The 21,334-nt window shown below is 44.1% G+C and overlaps 1 protein-coding gene across 1 annotated transcript in view; it reads right to left on the bottom strand.

Annotated features, from left to right (window-relative positions):
• Positions 1–21,334, bottom strand: part of nav3 (neuron navigator 3) — a 144,763-nt gene that overhangs the window by 56,395 nt on the left and 67,034 nt on the right. Inside the window, exons 5-9 of the mRNA XM_076150703.1 lie at positions 20,863–21,037; positions 14,584–14,652; positions 9,405–9,547; positions 3,090–4,209; positions 15–130 (exon numbers count right to left, since the gene is read on the bottom strand). Coding sequence (XP_076006818.1) covers positions 15–130; positions 3,090–4,209; positions 9,405–9,547; positions 14,584–14,652; positions 20,863–21,037 — 1,623 coding nt within the window. The remainder of the gene's footprint in view (positions 1–14; positions 131–3,089; positions 4,210–9,404; positions 9,548–14,583; positions 14,653–20,862; positions 21,038–21,334) is intronic.

The raw sequence follows: 21,334 nt of genomic DNA, 5'->3' as shown, positions 1-21,334 counted from the left end.
ACCAAACCCTGTACCTGATATCTCCTCCAGGCACTGTTTGGCTGTCTTGCTGTAGACCAGCTCTCCCTTGGTGGGGCTGAGGCAGGGGTCGGCTGGGGCCACCATGGTGCAGTCATTCTCGGAGAATGTCCTAGAGGCACAAGAAGTAAATAACACGCAGCACTTAGTAAGTGGGGGCGGAAGAAGGAAATAACTCTCTGGGTGAACTACACAGCCACGAGGGATGTCTGACAGTGATAAACTCTGAAAAGCTTCGAAAGTGAACCAACTTAATGTCTTGCTGGAGATTGCGGTTGTAATTTAGTTTAAGGTTCGGTGGAACTTTTTGTAGCATTTTTCTCATGGTCCAAATGCATTCACCTCAGCTACCTACATTTAGACCATTTGAAGTAAATTGGATAGAGAAAAGACGTTTAAATGATATACTTTCTCACGATTGTGCCATTTGGTTTTTGAGAGGGTTCAGTGGCCCTCACATCTCCGCCAATGTCCAGCAGTCCTCTTTTTATGCCAATATAAAACCAGCCATTTTACTATCATTACCTTGAAATTATATATATCATGTAAATCCATTGTACATTGCTAGAGCATGCATCATTTGCTGGATTTCTATCTATAAAATTGCTAAATTGCACCTGATTGTTGATAGGGCTAGATAAACATTGACGATAAAACATTTTCTGGTCTTTCTATCTTATCAGCGTGATAAATGGGAAAATACGTTTCTAGTTGTCCCTCAAAAACATGTCAATAATAAGAGACCCGAGTACATATCATCACATTCCTCTGACATACTCTAGCTGACAGACAGGTTAATGATTGTTTACTCAGAAGCTTATATGATGGTGACTCAACCAGATGTTGTCATTGTTTATGGAGGGATATAATGTCCTGAATCATAAGACTTGATTCTAAAAGCAGCCAGTACTTTCCCCTCCTGTTATCTTCATGTTTCTGTGATGTTTTGGCTCAGAGATTCAGGGGACAAGAGTCTTGGATGAAATGTTTTTCCTCTGGTCCAATGCATCAGTGCCTTGTGTGTGTGTGTGTGTGTGTGTGTGTGTGTGTGTGTGTGTGTGTGTGTGTGTGTGTGTGTGTGTGTGTGTGTGTGTGTGTGTGTGTGCGTGCGTGTGCGTGCGTGTGTGAAATATGTTTGTGGACATTTGCCTCAGTATCTCAAACCTAAGCCAAATCACGCTCCAGAGTCTGCTCACTGATCCAAAGAAAAGAAACAAGGGTACAGAATGTAGTATACCTTGTGAAACAATGGCACACACACACAGACGCACACACACACACACACGACCATAACACAATGAAATAGATAAACACATTTGGTGATACACTCACATATACATGCATACAGACCCACACACAAACACACACAAAACAAAACCCTGAAACGGACAAAGACTGTGACACAAACCTAAGAGAGGCACATGCACCAACGCTGTGCAACTCTGACAAATGGAAGCGCAGGCTGTAGCATTTATGCCTATTCAAGACACACACTCAGACACACACTAAGAGAATGCTCCCCCCTCCCTCCATCACCAACACCACCTGCAGAGCTGCAGATAAAAATTTGGCTTCAAATTGCAACTGCAGAATCAGCCAGTGACTTCAACGAGCGTGAGAGGCTTTTTTTATTTATTCATCCTGCAAACTTTCCTCACCTCGGTGGAAACACAGTGAGACATTCACAGCTTGGACGCAAAATAAGAGGATATGGGCAGAAAATGACTGCTGCTTTTAAAAATCTGTATCCATTGCAACCTCTGTCTTTGAACCAGTTTTCTATGTATTTTAAGAATGATGTAGTTGAGGCAGAATCTTTTTTTTGATGCTTCCATGTGCGTGTCAAATGGGTGGAGAGAAAGAGAAAGAAAACGACAGAAAATAAGCCTAATTAGCCATGAAATTATTGTAAATTACACCACAGTGGGACGTCTTCAGATTCAAGTCAGTCAACTTCAACTCTATGAGCCTGCACACACGGAGGAGGAACACTTATAGCGGAAGACAAAGAGGAAAGAGGCCAGAGCAGACAGAATCTAAATGGACAGAGTGGCGGTGTAATGGAGGTCAGAAGCAATTTGTTCGTTCATTGGATACTGTGTTGACAGACAATAATACATTCGCACTCCAAGTGTGCCAGATATGCTGGCCAACAGATGTTAAAGTGCTAGAATTACCACCAATACGTGACTGTTTTACAGGGTATCAAATCAGCAGGAACTCTATTTATTGCATGAGTTATTAGCAGTGGCATTTAACCTGAAACTCGTAATATTTATGAATTAATTTACTGCAATGCTGGCACTAGTGACATGAACACTGGAAAAAAACGTGTGCGGTTCTTCGCTCTGAGGAGAGATGTTGGGCCACACCTGTTCGAATGAGTCTGCACAGAACACGTCAGAACATGTAACACACTATACTGCCAGGAAGTGTATTTTTTAAACATGGAGTAAATGCATGCAATTGATGCTCAATGCAGGCACAACAGGATGTGGCAGGGATGACTGTGCACAACAGAGGAGGTAAACAAAGGGAGGGAGAGGGGGGAGTTGGGATTAAAGCTTGTTTAATGGGATTCCTAACTCTGTTTCTCTCCATGCACAAAGCGTACCACATACTTTGGCTGCGATGGCTTTTTCCCCCGCCCGGATTACCATGAAAAACCAGCCTGCTATCCATTTCTACCAGCTGCACCTCGGATGGCTCTAACGTCAGGAAAACACACACTGGCAGCTCACATTAACACAACGCCGGCTGAATGGCGAGAAGGGGAATTGGTTCTCCAAAGCCACCAGTGTCTGGATTCCCACGTCAAAGATGAGATGAGACAGTCTAATAAAAGGCTTTGGCATGCGTCAGGCACTGGATGTTAATTTGTTCTGTAATGACTGTGAGATGTGGAGGCGAGAGTAAAGATGCACAACGGGAGGTGCCAGCTGATCAGTGGGAGTGCGCCAAGACTTTTTGGTGTGTGTGTGTGTGCAGGTTTAGCTTGATGTCTTTGAAAGAGCTTGAAAGAAAGGAGAATGTTGAAAAGAACATTGATTGCAAAGACATGTCAGTCTCACCTGTACATGAACGGAGCCACGGTGGCAGTATTGGGGTGGTTATGCTGCTGCTGCTGAGGGAGTTGAACTACTCCGTTCCCTGCTGGCACTCCTCCACCTCCGACCCCACTGGACCCAGACAAGGCTGAGGTGCTGGTTGAGGAGGTCATGCTGGTCCGCTTGCCCTCTAGGCCCCCGATGGAACGCTGTATGTAGGGGCTCCCGCCCTGCTGCCCGCCTTTGCTCAGCTTGGCTTTCTCGCCCTCTCCTCCCCGCAGGTTGCCGCTGCTGTTTAAGGCAGCCTGGGATTGGGTCTGGGTTTGACTCTGAGGCTTGGATGTTGCAGTGGAGGGAGTTTTGAGTCCTGGCTTTGGAATACCGGTGGAAGCCGAGGATGAGCTGCCCTCTTTCTTTCCCGATGATGGCTTCCCGCCCTTGGGGATGAGGCTAGCAATTTTGGAGGACTTCTTTGCAGAGTCAGCGGATGACTCTCGCTCCTCTTTTGGTGGAGAGGTGTCCTTGGAGGTTTTACCAGACTTGCTTTTGTCCTCCTTGTCTTTGGACATGGATCTGTTGCCATTGGCAGAAGACTTGGAAAATGAAGATGAGGGGGGAGATGTAGTCTTGGATGGTGCAGTGAGGGAGGACGTGGAGGTCTTGGCAGATGTTTGCTTCGCTGTAGCACTGCTACTGCCGCTGCTGCACACCGACCCCGGGGGCGTCAAACTGTCCTCACCGTACTCCGACAGGTCGTCCTCCTCCTGCAGGGCCATCTCAGCCACTGATGGTGACGTACGCGATGCCGAGCGAGGGTTCATCAAACGGAACTTCTCCAACATGGACCTCTGGGGCAGCGCTCCGACACCGACCCCCGAAGCTAACTTTGATCCATCGCTTCCGGGTGGCCTGAGGCCGTCGCTGGCCTGCTGCGGGGGAGTTGGCGAGGGCGAATGTGTGGGGCTGGCCAGCATGGACGAGGTGGCGCTGTGCTTGAGATTCATGGATTTGCTGCGCCAGGTCTTGCCGGAGGTGGGTGAGGGGATGGCAGAGGCCAGCTGCTGCCCACTGAGGCTGGTGGGAACCGTCCCACAACCGCCGCTCCCGTTCATCCCACCAGGCACAGGGATGCCCCTCACCGATTCTGAACCATAGAGAGAGAGAGAGACAGAGAGAAAGAGAATATTACAGATCACATCTATAAGGCTTTTTATTGATTTCCTTCATTCGCTGATTCGTTGTTGCGATATCTCATACTTTTATTGAATAAGCCTTCCAGAACTTCCTGCACTGTTATTGTTTAATTACTCTATTGTTGGATTTATTGTTAGTCATATTGCTTACTGCCTGCTGAGTATAGACCAAGGACACAGACAACGGGTAGAAAAACACATGGAAACGTTTCATTGCAAAAAGATTCAGAAATACAGTATATATAAGCTGCAGTATGTAAAAATGTCGTTAGTTGGTCTGCCAAGGCCTGAAGCTACCTGCTATTCATCACCTTGTGGAATAAAACTATTTTATTCCACATTTTATCTTGCACAGTGGCTACAAATAATTCTAGGAAGTTTGGGGTAAAGAGAAACTATATCCTACTATATCCAGAAGTCACAACTTAATACCGGCTGCCTCCTCTATGGTGATACACACTTCTGAGCTCTGTGAAAGCGAAATGAGTAACACAACTTAATCCACATATTCCATCCTCACTGGTGTTCTGAGGAGTGTGTGCTAGAATATGCCTTCCAGTTTCAGACTTTCAGCCCATTTTATACTTCTATAGAGGCCTGTCACAGCATGTACGCGGGTGGATAATAACAGTTACAGGGACGGGCCACCATGTTGGCGCCATGGCAACACAAGAAATTACACCAACACTGGCTGTATTTACATGAATTGAGGATTTCTTGACAGGACAAGCCTTTGGTAGAGACAATTTCAGCATCTAGTGAGTGTTTACTAGCCAGAAGTAATGATTTGAAGTCATATTACAGTACAATAAGTCTACACCCATCCGTACTGCCTGTGTTGTTTGTAACATTAAAATGTTTTGTATTACAAACTGTTCAATATGTTTAAATGTCAATTTTTCAGTGTTATGTAATGATATTTTCATGCTACAGGCTTGTCTGCTGCTACAAATGTATTTAACTTCACTATCAATTTCAAGCTTTATTTTGCGTGACATTTGTATGCCCTGCCAAAGCAGAAAAGTGCTTACTTGTACCACATTTCAGGAAAATGGTGCTTGGCAAGCATGCACACCACAAGATCATGACACACTGAGCCAACAACACACACACACACATACACACATACACACACACACAGCACGCTAAGATCCATCATGCCTGAAAAAGAAACGTTTAAGCGTCGACAGCGCAGCATTGACCTTCACACCGACCCCACTTTTCTTGTCTCGTTGCTAATCAAACCTTCATCACTTCTCTTTGTCACCCTCCCTCTGTGATTCCCTTGCACACACACACTCACTCTCACACACACACACATGCCTACAACATATGCATACATCCCCTGACAACTAAGTATCTGCCACTTAGAACTGAGAAAGAAAGAAGACACAACAAACAAAGGGACGCATGCAGCTCTGGATTGGCATTTGAGGCTGATTCAAAGAGATAGGAAAGGAGATAAAGAAAGAAAAAAGCACGGGAGAGGGAGAGAGACAAAGAGGGAGACAGACACGGTGACAGCGTGATGTTATGTGCCATCAGTCTGAGTCCTTGGCTGTTTGTCAGTCTGCACTGTGAGCAGGGTTCAGCTGGTTTTGAATCGCTTCCTTCCTGCAGCGTAAAGCCCCTCCAGCCAGGCAGAGGGGGGTTAAGATTCAGCTGTGACAGGGGCCAAGACACCTCAACCTGCTCAAACATTCATACCACACATGCAAACACCCCAGTTGTGTGTGTGGTGTGTGTAGAGAATGAATCCAGCTGGTTTACTTGCTCTGCTATTAAAATGTGTGGACATGCTAAAAAGGCAGCAGATGTTATATAACAATACTCCTTTTACTACTACAAATACAGAACATCTATTGCTGCTGCTAATCCTAATGATGACAATGAATACTTGAATACTTGGCGGAAAGGAAAACACGGAGCCATAACAGGTCACAGAACATAAATCCAGTCACTGAGGGAAAGACTGTATAGGGCGGAATTGTTGTTTTGTACTGTATATACCATGAGGTTCATTCACCATTTCCAAATGCCCTACAGAAGTGAGCCAACAACTCAGAAACTTTATAATGTTGTGAATAAACCAACGAGGCTAATAAGGTTATTGCGGACTCATTAGTGATTGTTCTGTAATATCATTTGTGCATATGTGGAGGTGTGACGGAGTGTGAGGGCGGCTGCTGGGCAACAAAAGACAGATCTCCAGCGTGTCAGGCGTCAGTGCCAATTTGTGTGAAGTAATGACCCCCTCATTTTGTCTTTGTATCTGGGCAACCAGATGCCATTATGAATGTTGATGAGACAGCATCAACGTGTGTATGGCTTTGCGAGTGTGTGTGTCCTGTGAATGATCCCTATTTTCAGAGATGGCACAGTGGTTCTTGAGGCCGTTTGAGGTTAGAAGTGATGGTGGGATTCTGGCTTTCTGTGTGTGTCCAGTCAATTAACTCCGTCTTTAGAGACACCCTTCCCAAACCCACCCACCTTCCCCTCCTGAGGCAGCTTCTCAGCGCCGCCACACTTTTCACTGTGAAGTGACTTGCCGTTACCATGGGAACAGACTCCTCTTTCTTTTTTTTGCCTCGGTGGCCGAAGAATGAAATGTCACTCCTTTAGGGCGGCGGCGGACCCTCGACTAACAGACATTCACACTCGTACTGTTTGCAACTATGTGCCACATGATACACAGAAACACAAGTGTGAATGCCTGGATTCATGTGAGTCGCATGCTTGTTTGAAACAAACACACTCAGACATACACACTTTCCAAGCCCTGCTGGCTCTAAGAATTCTAATTGCACCGGGTGTGAAGGAGATGCACACACACTTTGGTGTTTCTCCTCCAAACTGTATGAGTCATTTAGGATGTGATGTGTTTTGTGACACTCCACGCTGAACATGTGTCAAATGAAGCTGCTCTGCACATTACATCACTGTCAGACATAATAAATGAGCTCTAAGCCAGGGGAAGTCAGCATCTCTCCACTTTCCCTGTGAGTAATGTCAGCTTTCACAGCATCTTCCTCTTCTAGAATCACCTCCTCATCCTTGTCGAGGACCGCGAGCACATCACTAATTTACTTTCTCCGTTTAGATTTTCGTCTAATTTATGCTATTTCTCACTTTAGGTCAGCTACTAAAGATAATTAGATAGTCGCATAGCAACAAGGAGAATACAATTCTGCCTCTGCGCTTCGAGCACAGCTCAAATAATTTAAAGGGGACAGATTGCACAGATTTCCATATTATTATTGTGAGTTAGGCATCTATTTTAAAACTCTTGCAATTCTTTAATGTGCAAAACGCATAATGACTTACTTCTGTTCAACCTTGCAGCAGCACCACATGCCAACTAAGTGAAAACAGGTAATTTCTGGCCATGAGTTTGGTAAGCTGGCTCTGATATGAAAGTATGTTTTACGAAAGCAAAGCAAGAAACTAGGTAGGCGAACAATCTCACTGGGCTGGAATAAATATTAAGATTGCAGATACAAAATGGACAAAAACATCTACAACAAAGCAACTGGAGGAAAAGGAATGTAACTGTAGCAGAGAAAGTAAACTCAAGATGTACAAAATGACTTCTGGCACCTTCTACGCTCTGTGCTACCTGCCTTTTGCTGCATCGCTGACATTTCCCCCATAATTGATTTTCCTTCTTTTACTTTGGACCAAAACACAGTTTCATCTGCCCTGCAGTGAGGCCTGGGCACCCTATGTTTCATCTCTGCACAAGATACACAAGGTTCTGTCTTGGAGCAGGACTGACCAGCTAAGGGTGATGAGTCCAGAAGAAGACAAAAAGGCTGAATGCTGACATTTGATTTTCACTTCCAAAACAGATACTAATATTTAGCCACCTTTAAACAACATCTATTTAAACAACATCTTTTTACTGACTGCTACTCTGTATTTAGGCGATATTGAATGAAGAACCTTAAGAAATCATCAACTGATGTAAGGGACTGGCCTGCAAATGCTACCATGTAAACCTAAGGTATTAAAATTGTAAGTCGGTTATAACATATTCAAAATTAAATAGGAAATATTTATTCAGGTTTGTCAGTTCAGTCATTATTTCTTCTCCCTCAAACTCCCTGTCTGCTCTCGTCCAAATGTCACCTCCCTTAATAAGCTGAGGTGAATGTGGGTTAAGAGAGGAGTCTTAACCAAAAGACCGTCGCCAAGTAACACACGTTGGACTCAGAAATCAGACAGAGAGAGTTGCTGCTGAGGGCTTTCACTGCTCTGCATGTCTGACGCACCTTTGTTCTGCGTGCATCCTTCACATCATACTGCTCCTCTCCCTCGCTCATCTGTATACATCATTCTCTCTAGTCAACAGTTAAACCCTGGGCCACAGTGAGACATGGTCTGCTGAGCTGGGAATGATTCAGCAGAGCTTGTCAGCAGACATGTACGCCACTATCTGAATCAGTGGTGCCATCAAGTGGCTGGGAAGGAGAAGGCAACCACAGCCCTCCAACTACAGTATGACTGTACAAAGCACATTCATGACGGTGCCAGTTTAAGCACAGTAACCTGAACACCTCAAATCGCTTGGAAAATGACAATTATTTTATTTTAGGAATAAATGCAGCATCAAATCTGGTGTGTTGTTCATCTAAAGGCCACAGTCTACCCGAGCTAATGAAAAACTACATGCCGTGTCTTTATTGACATAATGAATTTAATAATCCACAGTCCAGGAAGGAAGAAAGTATGAAAGAACCTTCAGCAAATGTTTCCTGTAGCCTCTGATTGCATAACATGAGATTAGGAATGTTACCTAATCCTATTTCTCCCTGCAAATCTGCTTTAGTTTGATCAGTATTTGTGGGATTTATCGAACATGACTACCACTTTTTTCTTTTAAGGTTTAGATTCTGACTAAGTTTCTTGCTTTTTGGGTCATTCTGTTATTCATTTACACGCCACCCTGACATTCTCCTTTACAATGCTTCAGTCTGAACACATGCACCATCAACACAATATAGTCACAGGAAGAATGCCACAGCTGTAAGTAGTTTGTGGCCATTAAGAACTTGTCGAGTGGCAGTTACCATGGCATCATCTGCCATCTTAGCCCATTTCTAAAAGACAATAAAGATGAGTATAATGTACAGTAAACGCCTCTTACCTCTGTCGTTGCCACTGGCATACTGGAGAGGTTTGCTCTTGTCGATGCTGTTGAAGCTCTGGCTGCGGCGGTTGAGATTGGAGGAGCCGGGGCTCCTGGAGGCCCCGCTGCCTGCAGCAGGTACCCTGGAGGGCCCCGGTAGCCTGTAGGGGAAGGGGCGCAAAGAGAGTTGGTCATGATGTCTAACTCCAACATTCAAAAGTTTATGCACTAAAGTTTGAAATAAATATGTGCTGAGGAAAGGTAACTGAACGTTCCATAGCTGGCCTAAAGGTACTGTGCTTATAATGCACCACTGTCTGTTTAGAACTCCGGTTTGCACTGAGAGATAAGATTGTATCCAGGCTATCATCAAAATCCATGTCTGACAAGCTATAAAAAGATAAGGAAAACAGCAAATACATCAATCAGTCCCATTCTCACTACAGGGATGTACACAAAATGAAATGAATGGGTGTTAAGTCTCAACTCTAATGCTGGAGGAGAATTAGGACTTGTGCAGAAAGTTGTGGTTGTTTGCTGATTAAATTTGTAGTTTCAGCTATGAGCATTCTGAGAGAAAATAACTTGAACAGACTCGGAACAACTTGGCGAACTCCTGTTTCTTTGCCCGAGAGCTGTCATGATGTCCTCTATTAAGATAATCGATTTGCTACGCTGGATATGTCACTCGTGTCTATGTCACAGATGGAGCCGAGATGTCGGAGGGGAAGATTTTGCAGGGGTGCAATTCTGAAACGGTCAAGAATGCTTGACAGAAATAAAAGATTTTATACGTTGTATTGTATAATTTTGTATGTTACATTATCAATTCTTAAATAAAAAAGCAAACAAACAAACAGCTCAGATGGATATCCAGTACATTCAAATAAATCCTCCTCTTGACTGCTTCATTCCTTTGGCACACAAACAGCCATGATGAACTTCATCTGGGAGTAGAATAAAGTTCAGTTCTGCAAGAACATCAAAACAGGTCAATGTTCTATTTGTCACAGTAATTCCATGTATGACGGAGAGCGCCGGTCAACGCCGGGGCAACCCACAACATCTAAAGAAAGCCAAGGATTGATGCATGGGGAGAAGGAGCAGCACTTGGCCTTCTATATGTTTGAAGTTTTCCTTTAACTCAGTTTTAAATGTAGGTCAATACAGTAGCAGAATCAAAAGCTGGTGATCTGCCCTTGTGACTCTCACTATATTCCACTTTATTCTATAGAGGCATAGAGTAAAAAGTGTGGATCAAACATGTAGCTTTGTGCATATAGAACTTCTGGCCTGAAAGCTTCAGATCTCAGTAGTCCAACTCATTGATATATTGACATCACTATGTAACACACAAGGTTACACACGTCCCCAAAAAAGGAAACTTCCTGATTCACTCAGTGTGCATAGCAGTGCTGCAGCAAGGGGGGAGATCAAAGTGGATCAATGGGTTTGTTCTGCACATTAAAACATTGCAAGTGTTTCAAAAAACATGGGAAACTGTAAAATGTGTTCCTATAAAAAATCCTAGATTCAACAAGTACACTAATTCAAATAGCAAAACTAAGCTCAATTCACAGAACCCAAATGCACTTCTATGTAAAGTTCTCGCAGATAAGACATAGCAATATAAACATCTAATGACCAAAAGCGATGCTCCCAGTTTCTTTCTAAAGGTTGCACATGTTTCTATCTGCTGGGAAAACCACTTCCACAAGCTGATATGGAGTGAAATCCACCTGCAGAGTTATGAAACCAGAACCATGCAGTCACATTCAGCACTTTGATGGCAGCAGACAAACCTAAAGTGGACCTAATTGCAAAAATACGTTTGCTTTTTGAAAAATACCACAAAGCGGTAACAGGATATGCACAGTGTGTAGTCGGTTCATATGCTGAGCAAACATTGTTTTATTCAGTAAATTGAACACAGTCAAGTGCAAAGACTCAAATCAGGAAACAGTGTCAGCTCAGCTCTTTCATATTTTCAGAAATTGAAGTAATTTACCCAGGCTAGTTTACCCCGCGACTACATGCTGTGTCATTTGCTCCATGCTCGGTCCTACTGTTGTTCTCCTGGCTGACATTTGAGTGTTTAGTGATGCTGATCCAGGCCTGAGAGGTACAACACGGTGCGCCGCCTGAGTAATTGCACTGCGCTGCAGCCAAAGGTGGCCTTCAGCCCAGAGCCCAGGCTGACAGCCACTGGACTCAAACAGATGGGGCAGCACAGCGGCAACCAAATAACAAACCAAAGAGAAAGAAAGAGAGGCGGGATGAGAGAAAGAAGAGGGAGAGAGAGAGAGAGAGAATACCAATGGCACGTTCAAAATATCTCACACGCCTGAAAAACTCCATGACCTCCACACACACACACACACACACACACACACACACACACACACACACACACACACACACACACACACACACACACACACACTCACACTCGCAGGCACTAACAACAGTATCTACCTTGTGAAAGGGAGTAGGAGAGAAAAGTTAAAGACAGAACAAAGAAAATAGAATAAATTGGGAGAAACACAAAAGCCAGATGGAGAAAATAAGAGCTAAACAACGGGAAAAATGAGGGTGAGTGAGATGGAGGCGGTTCAGCAAGTCCCTTTTATCATGAAATCCTTTCATCTTATCAAATGCACGTTTGATAATACATATGCAAAATTCGACTGAGGAGAATGTGATATAAATCCAGGCCAGTGTGTGTGTGTGTTTCAGGATGGACTTTGGGAGAGTACATCTGATGACACAGAGGGGATCTGTAGCCCGCTGGTGGATATTTTTAGGGAGAGGTGAAAAAGAGAGGGGCTGGCTAAACATATTATCCAGCCTGTCAATCACAGGCTGAAGGATACGCACATACAGCCTCATTCCGTCTATAAAAAACACAGGATCAGCACGTAAACGCAGGCGTGACGAGCATAAGAAAGTTTGTGCGAGAGTTTTCTACAAGCCAGTCTGGGGATTCAAACCTACTTCTAGAATAACGCCTACAGAATCTTTCTTGTTCGCTTGTGTGCGAGGCATCTGGAGTGGCGTGTCTGGCGCCTTCAGGGCAAAGCCACTTCAGGCTCATTAAAATGGTGAAGGGATACCGCAAGCTGGCGTGTGGCCGGCGGCTGTCAAACATTGCCCCCTGCTGCAAAGACAATGAACTTAAAAGGCTACTCAAAGGTAGCATTGAGTCGAATGGTATGTGATTTAGTGCAGGAATTGATTATAGTGCCAATATAGTGCATTTCTGTATTCATAGTGCAGCAAAAACAGCAATGCGATGCCTGAAAAAACTCTCTGTTGCTTCCTTTATCGAAGAAAAACTGCACTGCGGTTCATCAGGACGGAGAATGAAATGTGAACCAACTGCAGCAACGCAAGCAATCCGCTGTGAGAGGTGCACAAATGTATAAGAAGATGGATGTTGACACCGAATACCCACCAGTTACTCGGACTTGGAAGGAGAAGCATAACAAAATGCACAGAGGGGAGAATGGCTGACTGACGCTCATACTCAGCTGTTTGTTCACCGGAGAGCAGAAATCCCAGCAAAAGAACAGAGTGAACACTGTGAGCTTAGATAAGAAAATAAAAAAATGCAACACTCTGGACTCTCACCACTGGCAAATGAGTTGAACACCTGATGACACTCACATTCCAGCACCTTCAGGGTTGCTGTCTTATCTCAAAGTTTTCTTACTTAAGGCTTGGGAGCAAACACACTAACTCCTGATTTAAATAACTTCTCTTGTGTGAATACAAATCAGATGGCAGCATGGTACAGCTGTAACCTCTTCCTGATTTTAATAATGGCTGTCTGGCTGTTTGGATATTGTGTGTGTGTGTTGTGCGTGTGTGTGTGTGTGTGTTTGTGTGGGGGGAGGGGGGGTGGGGCATTAAAATGCTATTTCGGCAATGTAAGAGCAGCAGGGGTCGTTGTCAGCGATGAAAGAGGGCAGGATATCACCCCTTCGGGATGTCGCTGCTGTCTGCAGCATTTTCGCCATTGCTCAGTGGCGGCTGGAGAGAATTTTTTTTGCCAACACACAGGTCCCCCCCCCCCCCCCACTCCCACCCACCCAATGATCAGGAACAAACGCTGCAAGCGTCAGACAAATGTACTTAGATGTGGGTGTATGTACTGTATATACATTTTGTGTGTGAAAGAAGGTTATGTGTATGTTTCTGCATGGCCTTATTAGTGTGGGGGCGTGAATGTCAGTGCACATATAGTATGTGTTGTGTGTGTGTGTCCTTTACATTGGTTGATCTTGTGCATGGCTACACTGAAAGCATTGTTATAGCATCTGTTAGCATATTTAGCGGCGGCGTCTTTGCCACAATGCGTTAAAGGGCAGTTCCCCGGAGGCAACAACATTGCGAACAACGCTACACAAGCACTAAAAAAAGCAGTGGACCAAACACACGCATGGAAGCTTTCAAAAGCACGGAGCAACTGTGTGAATCCTTTAAAGTGGTAATTTGAGGTCTCCATCTTTTCAGATTATGGTGATCTCTGTGCTTGTAATGACCCGGTGCTGTGGTGTTTATGTGTTACACTTCCTAGAAATCGTGCTTACACGAGTCAAGCCTCGTTTTAGTGTCTTTAGTGTCAAAGTATAGAAGAAGATAACAACCACGTCCAGTAATCCTGGGTCAGTGGAGATGCTGGTTGGTAACTGTGATGTAATGAGCGCCTGGTGGAGTCATTTAACTGGACAGTCTCTGTGCAAGTCTCACTGTATGTTTCCAGTGTACTAATGGACTAATCAAGAGCAGATCAGGAGTAACAAGTTTGTTTTACTGGATGTGGGTTTGCAACTTTAACCGTGTTCAACTTATACCACATGATATATTACACTGTAAAAGTGAGGGTAAGCAACAAAACTGTAGAATGGTTTGTTTAAATGTTAAGACACTTGCATTCACGCTGCTATGTTGACAAAATCGACCACTTGCTGCAAACATCTACAGCAAAGACTGAATTCCAACCAGCTGTTCCCGAGCTGACCTTGCTCTCTGACCTTCTGGTGGTGCTAACAGATTATCACAAATGCGCGTAAACATCACCCATAAAGGACGAACATGCACTCGCATTTGTGCTCGCAAATAAGCACAGATTTCTTAATGACACGTGAAATGATAGTGCTTTTTTACTTTACTGTTCAAATGAAAATAATTTTACCTTGTGTTCTTCTTCTGTGGTGTCCCTATTCCACTGTGGCCCGGAGGACTTGCATATCGTGCCGTGAGACTGAGGAAAGAGCAGAGACGACGGCGAAAAGTTGGTTACACAGGCAGAGAAATGAGACCAGTGTCTTCCTGGAATTTTCCAATTTCTAATTCTTTTAATGCGAGTAACACGAGGGCATTCAAACAGATGAAGAGAGCAAAAGAGCATTTTTCGCACGAGGGCCGACACATGTTCATTACCGCATCCTCATGACTAAGCCTTTAATATCCCTAAATCCATTTATATGACCTAAAACAGCTTGAAAACTTTCACAATCAATTTTGCGGTGGCACCGTTAGAAGAAAGCCCCAAAAACACAACACACGAGGTAAAGGAAATGCCCACAGCACCAGTCACGCTTTATCCCCCAACACTCACTCTTAGTCATGCATGGAGACGGGAATTATCGCTGGCTTGTCCTAGGCCGCCCTCTCCGTTCACGGCGGCGGGGGGAAAGTAACAAAACGAAGCTTGATGAACAAAGAGATGCCTTTAATTACCCCTGGAAACAACAAAAGGTGGAAAACCAGATGCCAAGGCTGATGAATATTCCTGCGTGCGTGTAACCGTACACCGTATGAATGTGTGACTCGCAAACCATGTGAATGTGTCTCACTGCTTGTCATCAGCTGAGTACAGAGCCTCTATTGAAAGCTTTTAGTTTAGTCGCTCCGACCGAATGTCTGGGCGGTGGATCCTACAAACTCACTACAAGTAGCAGTTTTCCTGAAGAATTCCTGGTATCTCATTTTACCTTTGGCCAATGAGGAAAGGGGTCAGCTGGTATAGCACCCACACACCGGACCACTGTGAATAAAACCAGGTAAAATCTAAACTACAAATAAAACATTCATTGCTTTTGAGTTGAGCCTGGTCTATAATGGGAACAAATGGGCTTTTCATGAAACATAGGAAATTGCAATGTGATGACTATAGTATTGTCGCTTTTGCTTACATTTTTGGATTATGATCTCATCTCACAGCTACTGTAATATGTGGCATGCTTGATATGAACCCTTTGACTTTGATTTACTGTGTAACAGACCAATATAACTGAAATTGATGGAAATATCTGGGGTAAATTCAAGAGACGGATGATTTATACTCGGGTACTTTTCAGTTTAGCCACAGCTGGATCAGCAAATTGAAGCTTTCTTTTAAATGGCCAACAGTAATACTAGCAATTATCAATGACTTCCTTTGTCTTATCCCTTATGAAATACTACAATTTTGACGCGTTAGAGATGCTGCTATTCCACAACAAAAACACTTATGCATACCTTCCACAAGCTGATAAGAGATCACAACAGGTTCCATAGTAGAATGTAAATCTTCTCTGAGCGGTCAGGCTGCTTCAGCGAGAGGACGGAGGAAACGGCACCAGTCTATTTAGAAGTCCTTCTTTTTCTGACAAAGGGGAAGAACTTGTTCTCTGTTTTGTGGTTGTGGTCTGACAGCTAAGCGTTGGTGAGCGTGAGTGGACACAAGACAATAAACTACCTATACTGGCCGACAGAATGAGGCACTCCAGTCATCACATCTGTTCATCCTGCTATTAGTGGGAAGTCTGCAAAGGTGCCTTTCATTTCATCATTTAAGGAAAATATACATAGATGTGACTTTGAAAACTTGACTTCACGATTTCTTATGTTTGGTTGGGGGAAGGTCTCACAGACACACACACACACACACACACACACACACACACACACACGAAACTCAGAACTAATAGTGTAGTCCCCTGTTCTCGACAGTGCTTACATCTTCTTCCTTCTTTTGACTCCTGCCATGACTGCTGCCACGAGGTGCCGAGCCAAAGTGCATCGCTAACCGGCCTCAGAGGTTTGCACGTTGTGGTGATATGATAATTAGCTCCAGGAGCAGACAGCAGATCGCTCAGGAGACCGGTTCAGGGTGGTTTCCCATTACGGCACGATGCAGCTTCATATGGTGTTTTAAATGAAGTATATGATACATGACAAGCCAGTTAATGATCTGAATATAGCGCCCTTACCCATCCAACACCCTTAATAACCTCCCAAACCTCCTACAAAGAGCTTGTATGTTTTGTACACTCTTACACAGCCTAAACTGTGAAAGACATACATTTCATCCCATTTCCTTCTGTTGCTTTTTTAATTCTTAAAAGCAACGAAGGCTCCAGACATCAAATGCAAAGTAGTCTTCAATTCAGGGGTGAAATTATAATCTATAATTTATAAATAAGTTGTATTAAATAATAAAAAGTCCTATTGTACGAATGTTTCCACCCTAAGACCCGTCGTGACCTTCCTCCTCTTTATCAACTGTACTGAAACATGAAGGTGATGATGCTGCAGAGTCTCCAGCCTGAAGAGCTTATCCAACCCACAACTTTTAAGATGTTTCCACGTGGAAAAACAGACACGGGAACACATGAGCACAGGAGACAAGAGTGGAGGAGAGAGTAAAGGGAGTGGGAGGTTCAGTCTGTCAGGTTTGATTGAATACAACATATATCACCAGGGCCTCTGTCTAATAGCCCGGGCCACTGCGGCACACATGCGAGCCATTTTAGATGCCAACGCTGTCCCATTAAATGTGAGTAATATCAGTTCCAGCCTGATGGTATATCCACAGCGGCTAAGGTCAGACAAGAGATCCCAAAATGGACGCCACTCGGGCCTGGTGTTTTGAAAGCAGGTAATGAGACGTCGTACCAACCCATCACATCCAGGCGGGATCCATCAAAAAGAGGCCTTTTCAAAGGCTTAATTAGCACAAGCGTTCTGACCTTACCTCTGCCCTGCACGTTTGGCACTAGACACACAGCACACGCAACATCGCCAGCAAGCGCACATCTGACAGCCTATGTAGTGTCTAACGCTGACGCTGCGCTGTAAACCTGTCCACCTGTCAAGGAGCTGTCCTGCATCTATTCTGCATTACTAGTGTGCACAGGGACAGACTACGGGTTAAATCAACTTAACTCAAGAGTAGTATTGTATTGTACAGATTCAAATGGACTGTACCTACCTAAATTATCAAACTATGCATAAAAAGAGAGCCATTAGCTTTTATCAATCAATCTACTAAACCTAGAAAAATAAAAAAGACCAATCCGTCGTTTGTGATAATCTCCGATAACGATATGATTGATCCATCGTCCATCCATCTTGTGTTTTCCAGCAAGATCAAATCTATGTCGCCTTGACACTACCACACACACACACACACACACACACCACACAAGCTAAAACTGTACCTAGGAGAAGAGTTGGGCTTGGCCAGGCTGTAGGCTCTCCCATAAGGCAAGCGACTCTTCCTGTCGCGAGACACAGCAGTGGGCAGGCGTGACGAGCGCCAGATCAGGGGGTCAGGCTGTTCGCCCCGGGACATGATGAATTAAAGAGGAAGGCTTTGGTGTGCCCAGTCTAGCCCATGTACCCTTGCCTTCTACAGTGCAGAAAACCTCCCGTGGCTCCTGGCTGTCGCACTCTGTCCAATGGGGAGTTCCCCACTGACACACACGCGCAGATACAGACACACACATATATCCCATCCCCTGCCCCAGAGACACCAGTGAGGCCAGCAGGTGCTGTCTATAGAAAGCACCGCATGGCACAACTGTACTGTAAATGTGCAGTAGGCCAAATTAGTGTATGTGTGTGTGTGTGTGTGTGTGTGTCAGAGACAGACAATTTGCTGCTTATAAAAGGGGATATCATTTTTTATTTAAAACACCCATTGTTCTGGGTTACTCTGCATTTAATGAAGTTTTGCAGATAAACTTGATTGTCGAGGTCGGCTAGAGCTTTACAGGAATTCATCATGGCAGCAAATTAAAATTATAAAGAGATATTTGTGAATAGAGCAGATAACATTTTAGTATCTTACAATGTGAGGGTGAAAGAAAAATGAGTCTGCACACACCAGCCCATTAAAACTGAACTATGAATAAGCTATTACATTTGTGTTACTTTGTCTCACAACAAGCCTCTGGAATAAACATAACTTGGCATTCCTGGCATTCCAACAATCATTCACACTTCACATGCGACATCATCACGGCATGAGACTTTGTCTTCTACTTTGTCCACATTTGGCGTAGATAATCAATGAATCCCGGCATTCCTGTGAACTAAAGATCACTGCCTCACGAGCCCAAACTGCAGCGATTACTCTCCTATACTCTCTCATAGTACTATCCTCCATGTCCACCTTAAAATATGATGACATCGAGGATGCTGCAGAAAGCAAAAGCTTGTATACCTGACAATGTATAATTTTTGCCTCGTTTCCATCCATTGCAACATTTTTTTAACTTCCTTCTTGGAAACTAAAGTCTTGACTGCACATGAGTGTTTCAGGTCCTGACCATGTAAACAATCGCATTCGTGATGGCTCATTCTATCTTCAATGCTCACCTGCACCACAAATACACACACAAATTAATCAAGAATAAGGAGGCTTGTCTGTGCCAAACAGGACCAACAACTGCTCTCGAAACAACCTGCAAAATTTTCTATAATCTATCCCTAGATTTTCTTGAGCTTCTCCCAGACTCTCCCCTCAGCTAAGTAGCCTAGATGTGTCCCAAACCACACAGATTAATGGCTTACTTTATCACTGACAGACACTGGCTGATCCTCTGACCTCCACGGTGGCCTTCAGCATTCAGAGGTGATTAACTTATCAGCCCGGGGGAGTGAGATATTACTGGGACTGTGGATAGGGATGGCGGAGTGTCTGTAGCCGACTTCACACTGGTGGTCTTTAAAGAAGACCTCCTCCTTCAAGGCTTCTGTCCTTCAAACACTGCACAGTAAAAGCAACGGCTGTAAAACTGAAACGTATATGTCGCTGTATTGTTGAACTGATGCGGTGCCTTCGTCTTTGGGATTTTTAACGTTAAGAAGACGTGTGAGTGGGTCTTCTACACCTGTTGTTGGGGGGGGGGGGGGGGAGCAGGAGGGTGGGAATGGGAAGCAGCTGTGCTCCTACTGCCCCACCTCCCCTCACCCCCTGCCTAATCTCTCCCACCCAGCACCGCCACTGGAAGCCGGCGTTCTCGACAATATCATTTTACTCACGTGCCCTCTCCCGAAGCGCCGGGACTAAGTAACAGCGCTGATTTTATACACACACACACAGCAAGGCCAAATTCAGCGGCCGTGCAGTAACTTGATCTGGCTGTGGAGGGGGAATGCTGTCCATGTGTGGCATGTCAGGCCCGCCTTTAGATGCTCCTCTGAGGTCTGCTCTGTCTATTTACATCACATAGGTCCAGACTCTTTCTTTGCTTCTACTACTTATCACTGCTTAGCCGTGTGCTGGAACGTCTACTATTAATGTCTTCATCTCACGTTGTGTTTCTACTGAAAACGAATGTTATAAGCCTGTGACCAGAAGTAGAATACTCACTGCCTTCATCAAGAAGCATTTTGGTCAGTTTTGGTTATTTTTGATTTTTTTTATTGTAAAGATTTCACACAAATCCAGCATTACCAATAACCGTCAGCCTTTGTGTTGAATAGTGAATTTGTCATGTAAGAGAGCTTTGATATCATATAGGTCAGTATTGGTGTATATGCATATTTTGTGGATATTAAAGGTTTATTTTCTTATTTAATTTAAATAAAGAATGTATAATTTATATTTCATTTTCTGTTGTCACTTTTCATAATAATGTTAGTTGACTGACTATGCCTTTTATAACCACATTTAAGTGATTGTATTCATATTTCATATGTTTGTGTCATATATTTATGTAGCTAATACACATATGTCATCTTAAATACCCATATCAATCTCATGATTAAATATCCAAAAGCAGTCAGGTTTTAACGTCTGAAGCAATCTGAGGCTACAACCCAAGCACCGCATTAAAAATGTATGTCAGTATCGCAGTTAGATTTAACCTGGCGCCCTGAATCGTCCCTGTCAAAACATCTTTGAGGAGCTGATGCAGCCAAAGTCCCCACTGGTTTTAATGAAAAACATATTCCATAAGGGCTGTAATTTATGTTCAACACCACTGAGACGTACTCATATCCAATCCATTTCCTGTTTAGAAAAGCTTTAACTGGACCCAATTAACCAGTCAGAATCGATAAATCACTCAGAAAAATAACAACTCCAGTAATTCAAACCAGCCACACTGGTTTGCTTCTGTAACCTCTGGACCACCTCTGCCCCCAATTAGACCCGCACCAACACCAAGCGTTGCGCCCGTGTGGAGAATGCACATACCTGGACTGCATCTCCTGTGTCTTTAGGCTGCTGGCGGCTGGCGTCGTGCTGCTGGTCTGCTGGCTGAGCTCCACCAGGGACTGGTAGTACTGCTGCTGCTGCTGCTGCTGCTGCTTGTAGCGTGACAGGATGAAGAAGAGGCCCAGGATGCTCTTTAGGTTGCCATTCCTGATCTCTAAAGGCATACCAGAAACAGAAACAGGTAAGTATCAAATCAGATTTTCATTCTTTGTTAAACTCTTTCACACAGTTTTTCTTCCATGCTCTCTGCACCCACTATGACTAAAGTGATGTGAGTGTGAGAAGAGGGCAGGACTCTCTATTTCTGTAAACATAACAGAACTGAAACAATGTGTTGTCATGCTAAAGACTAATATTTAAGACCATTTAGTGAAAGCACATGTTGATTTTCTTTCCGCGCGATTCCTCATGGGGATAGACTGCAGCTGTTGTGCAGCAGCGTGAAATGATT

This window comes from Genypterus blacodes, unplaced genomic scaffold, assembly GCF_046128005.1.
Source record: "Genypterus blacodes isolate CSIRO-AG114 ecotype Tasmania unplaced genomic scaffold, CSIRO-AGI_Gbla_v1 ptg000007l_1, whole genome shotgun sequence".
NCBI lineage: Eukaryota > Metazoa > Chordata > Actinopteri > Ophidiiformes > Ophidiidae > Genypterus > Genypterus blacodes.
Note: the sequence above shows the minus strand (reverse complement) of the source record. Positions and strands in the feature narration are given on the sequence as shown.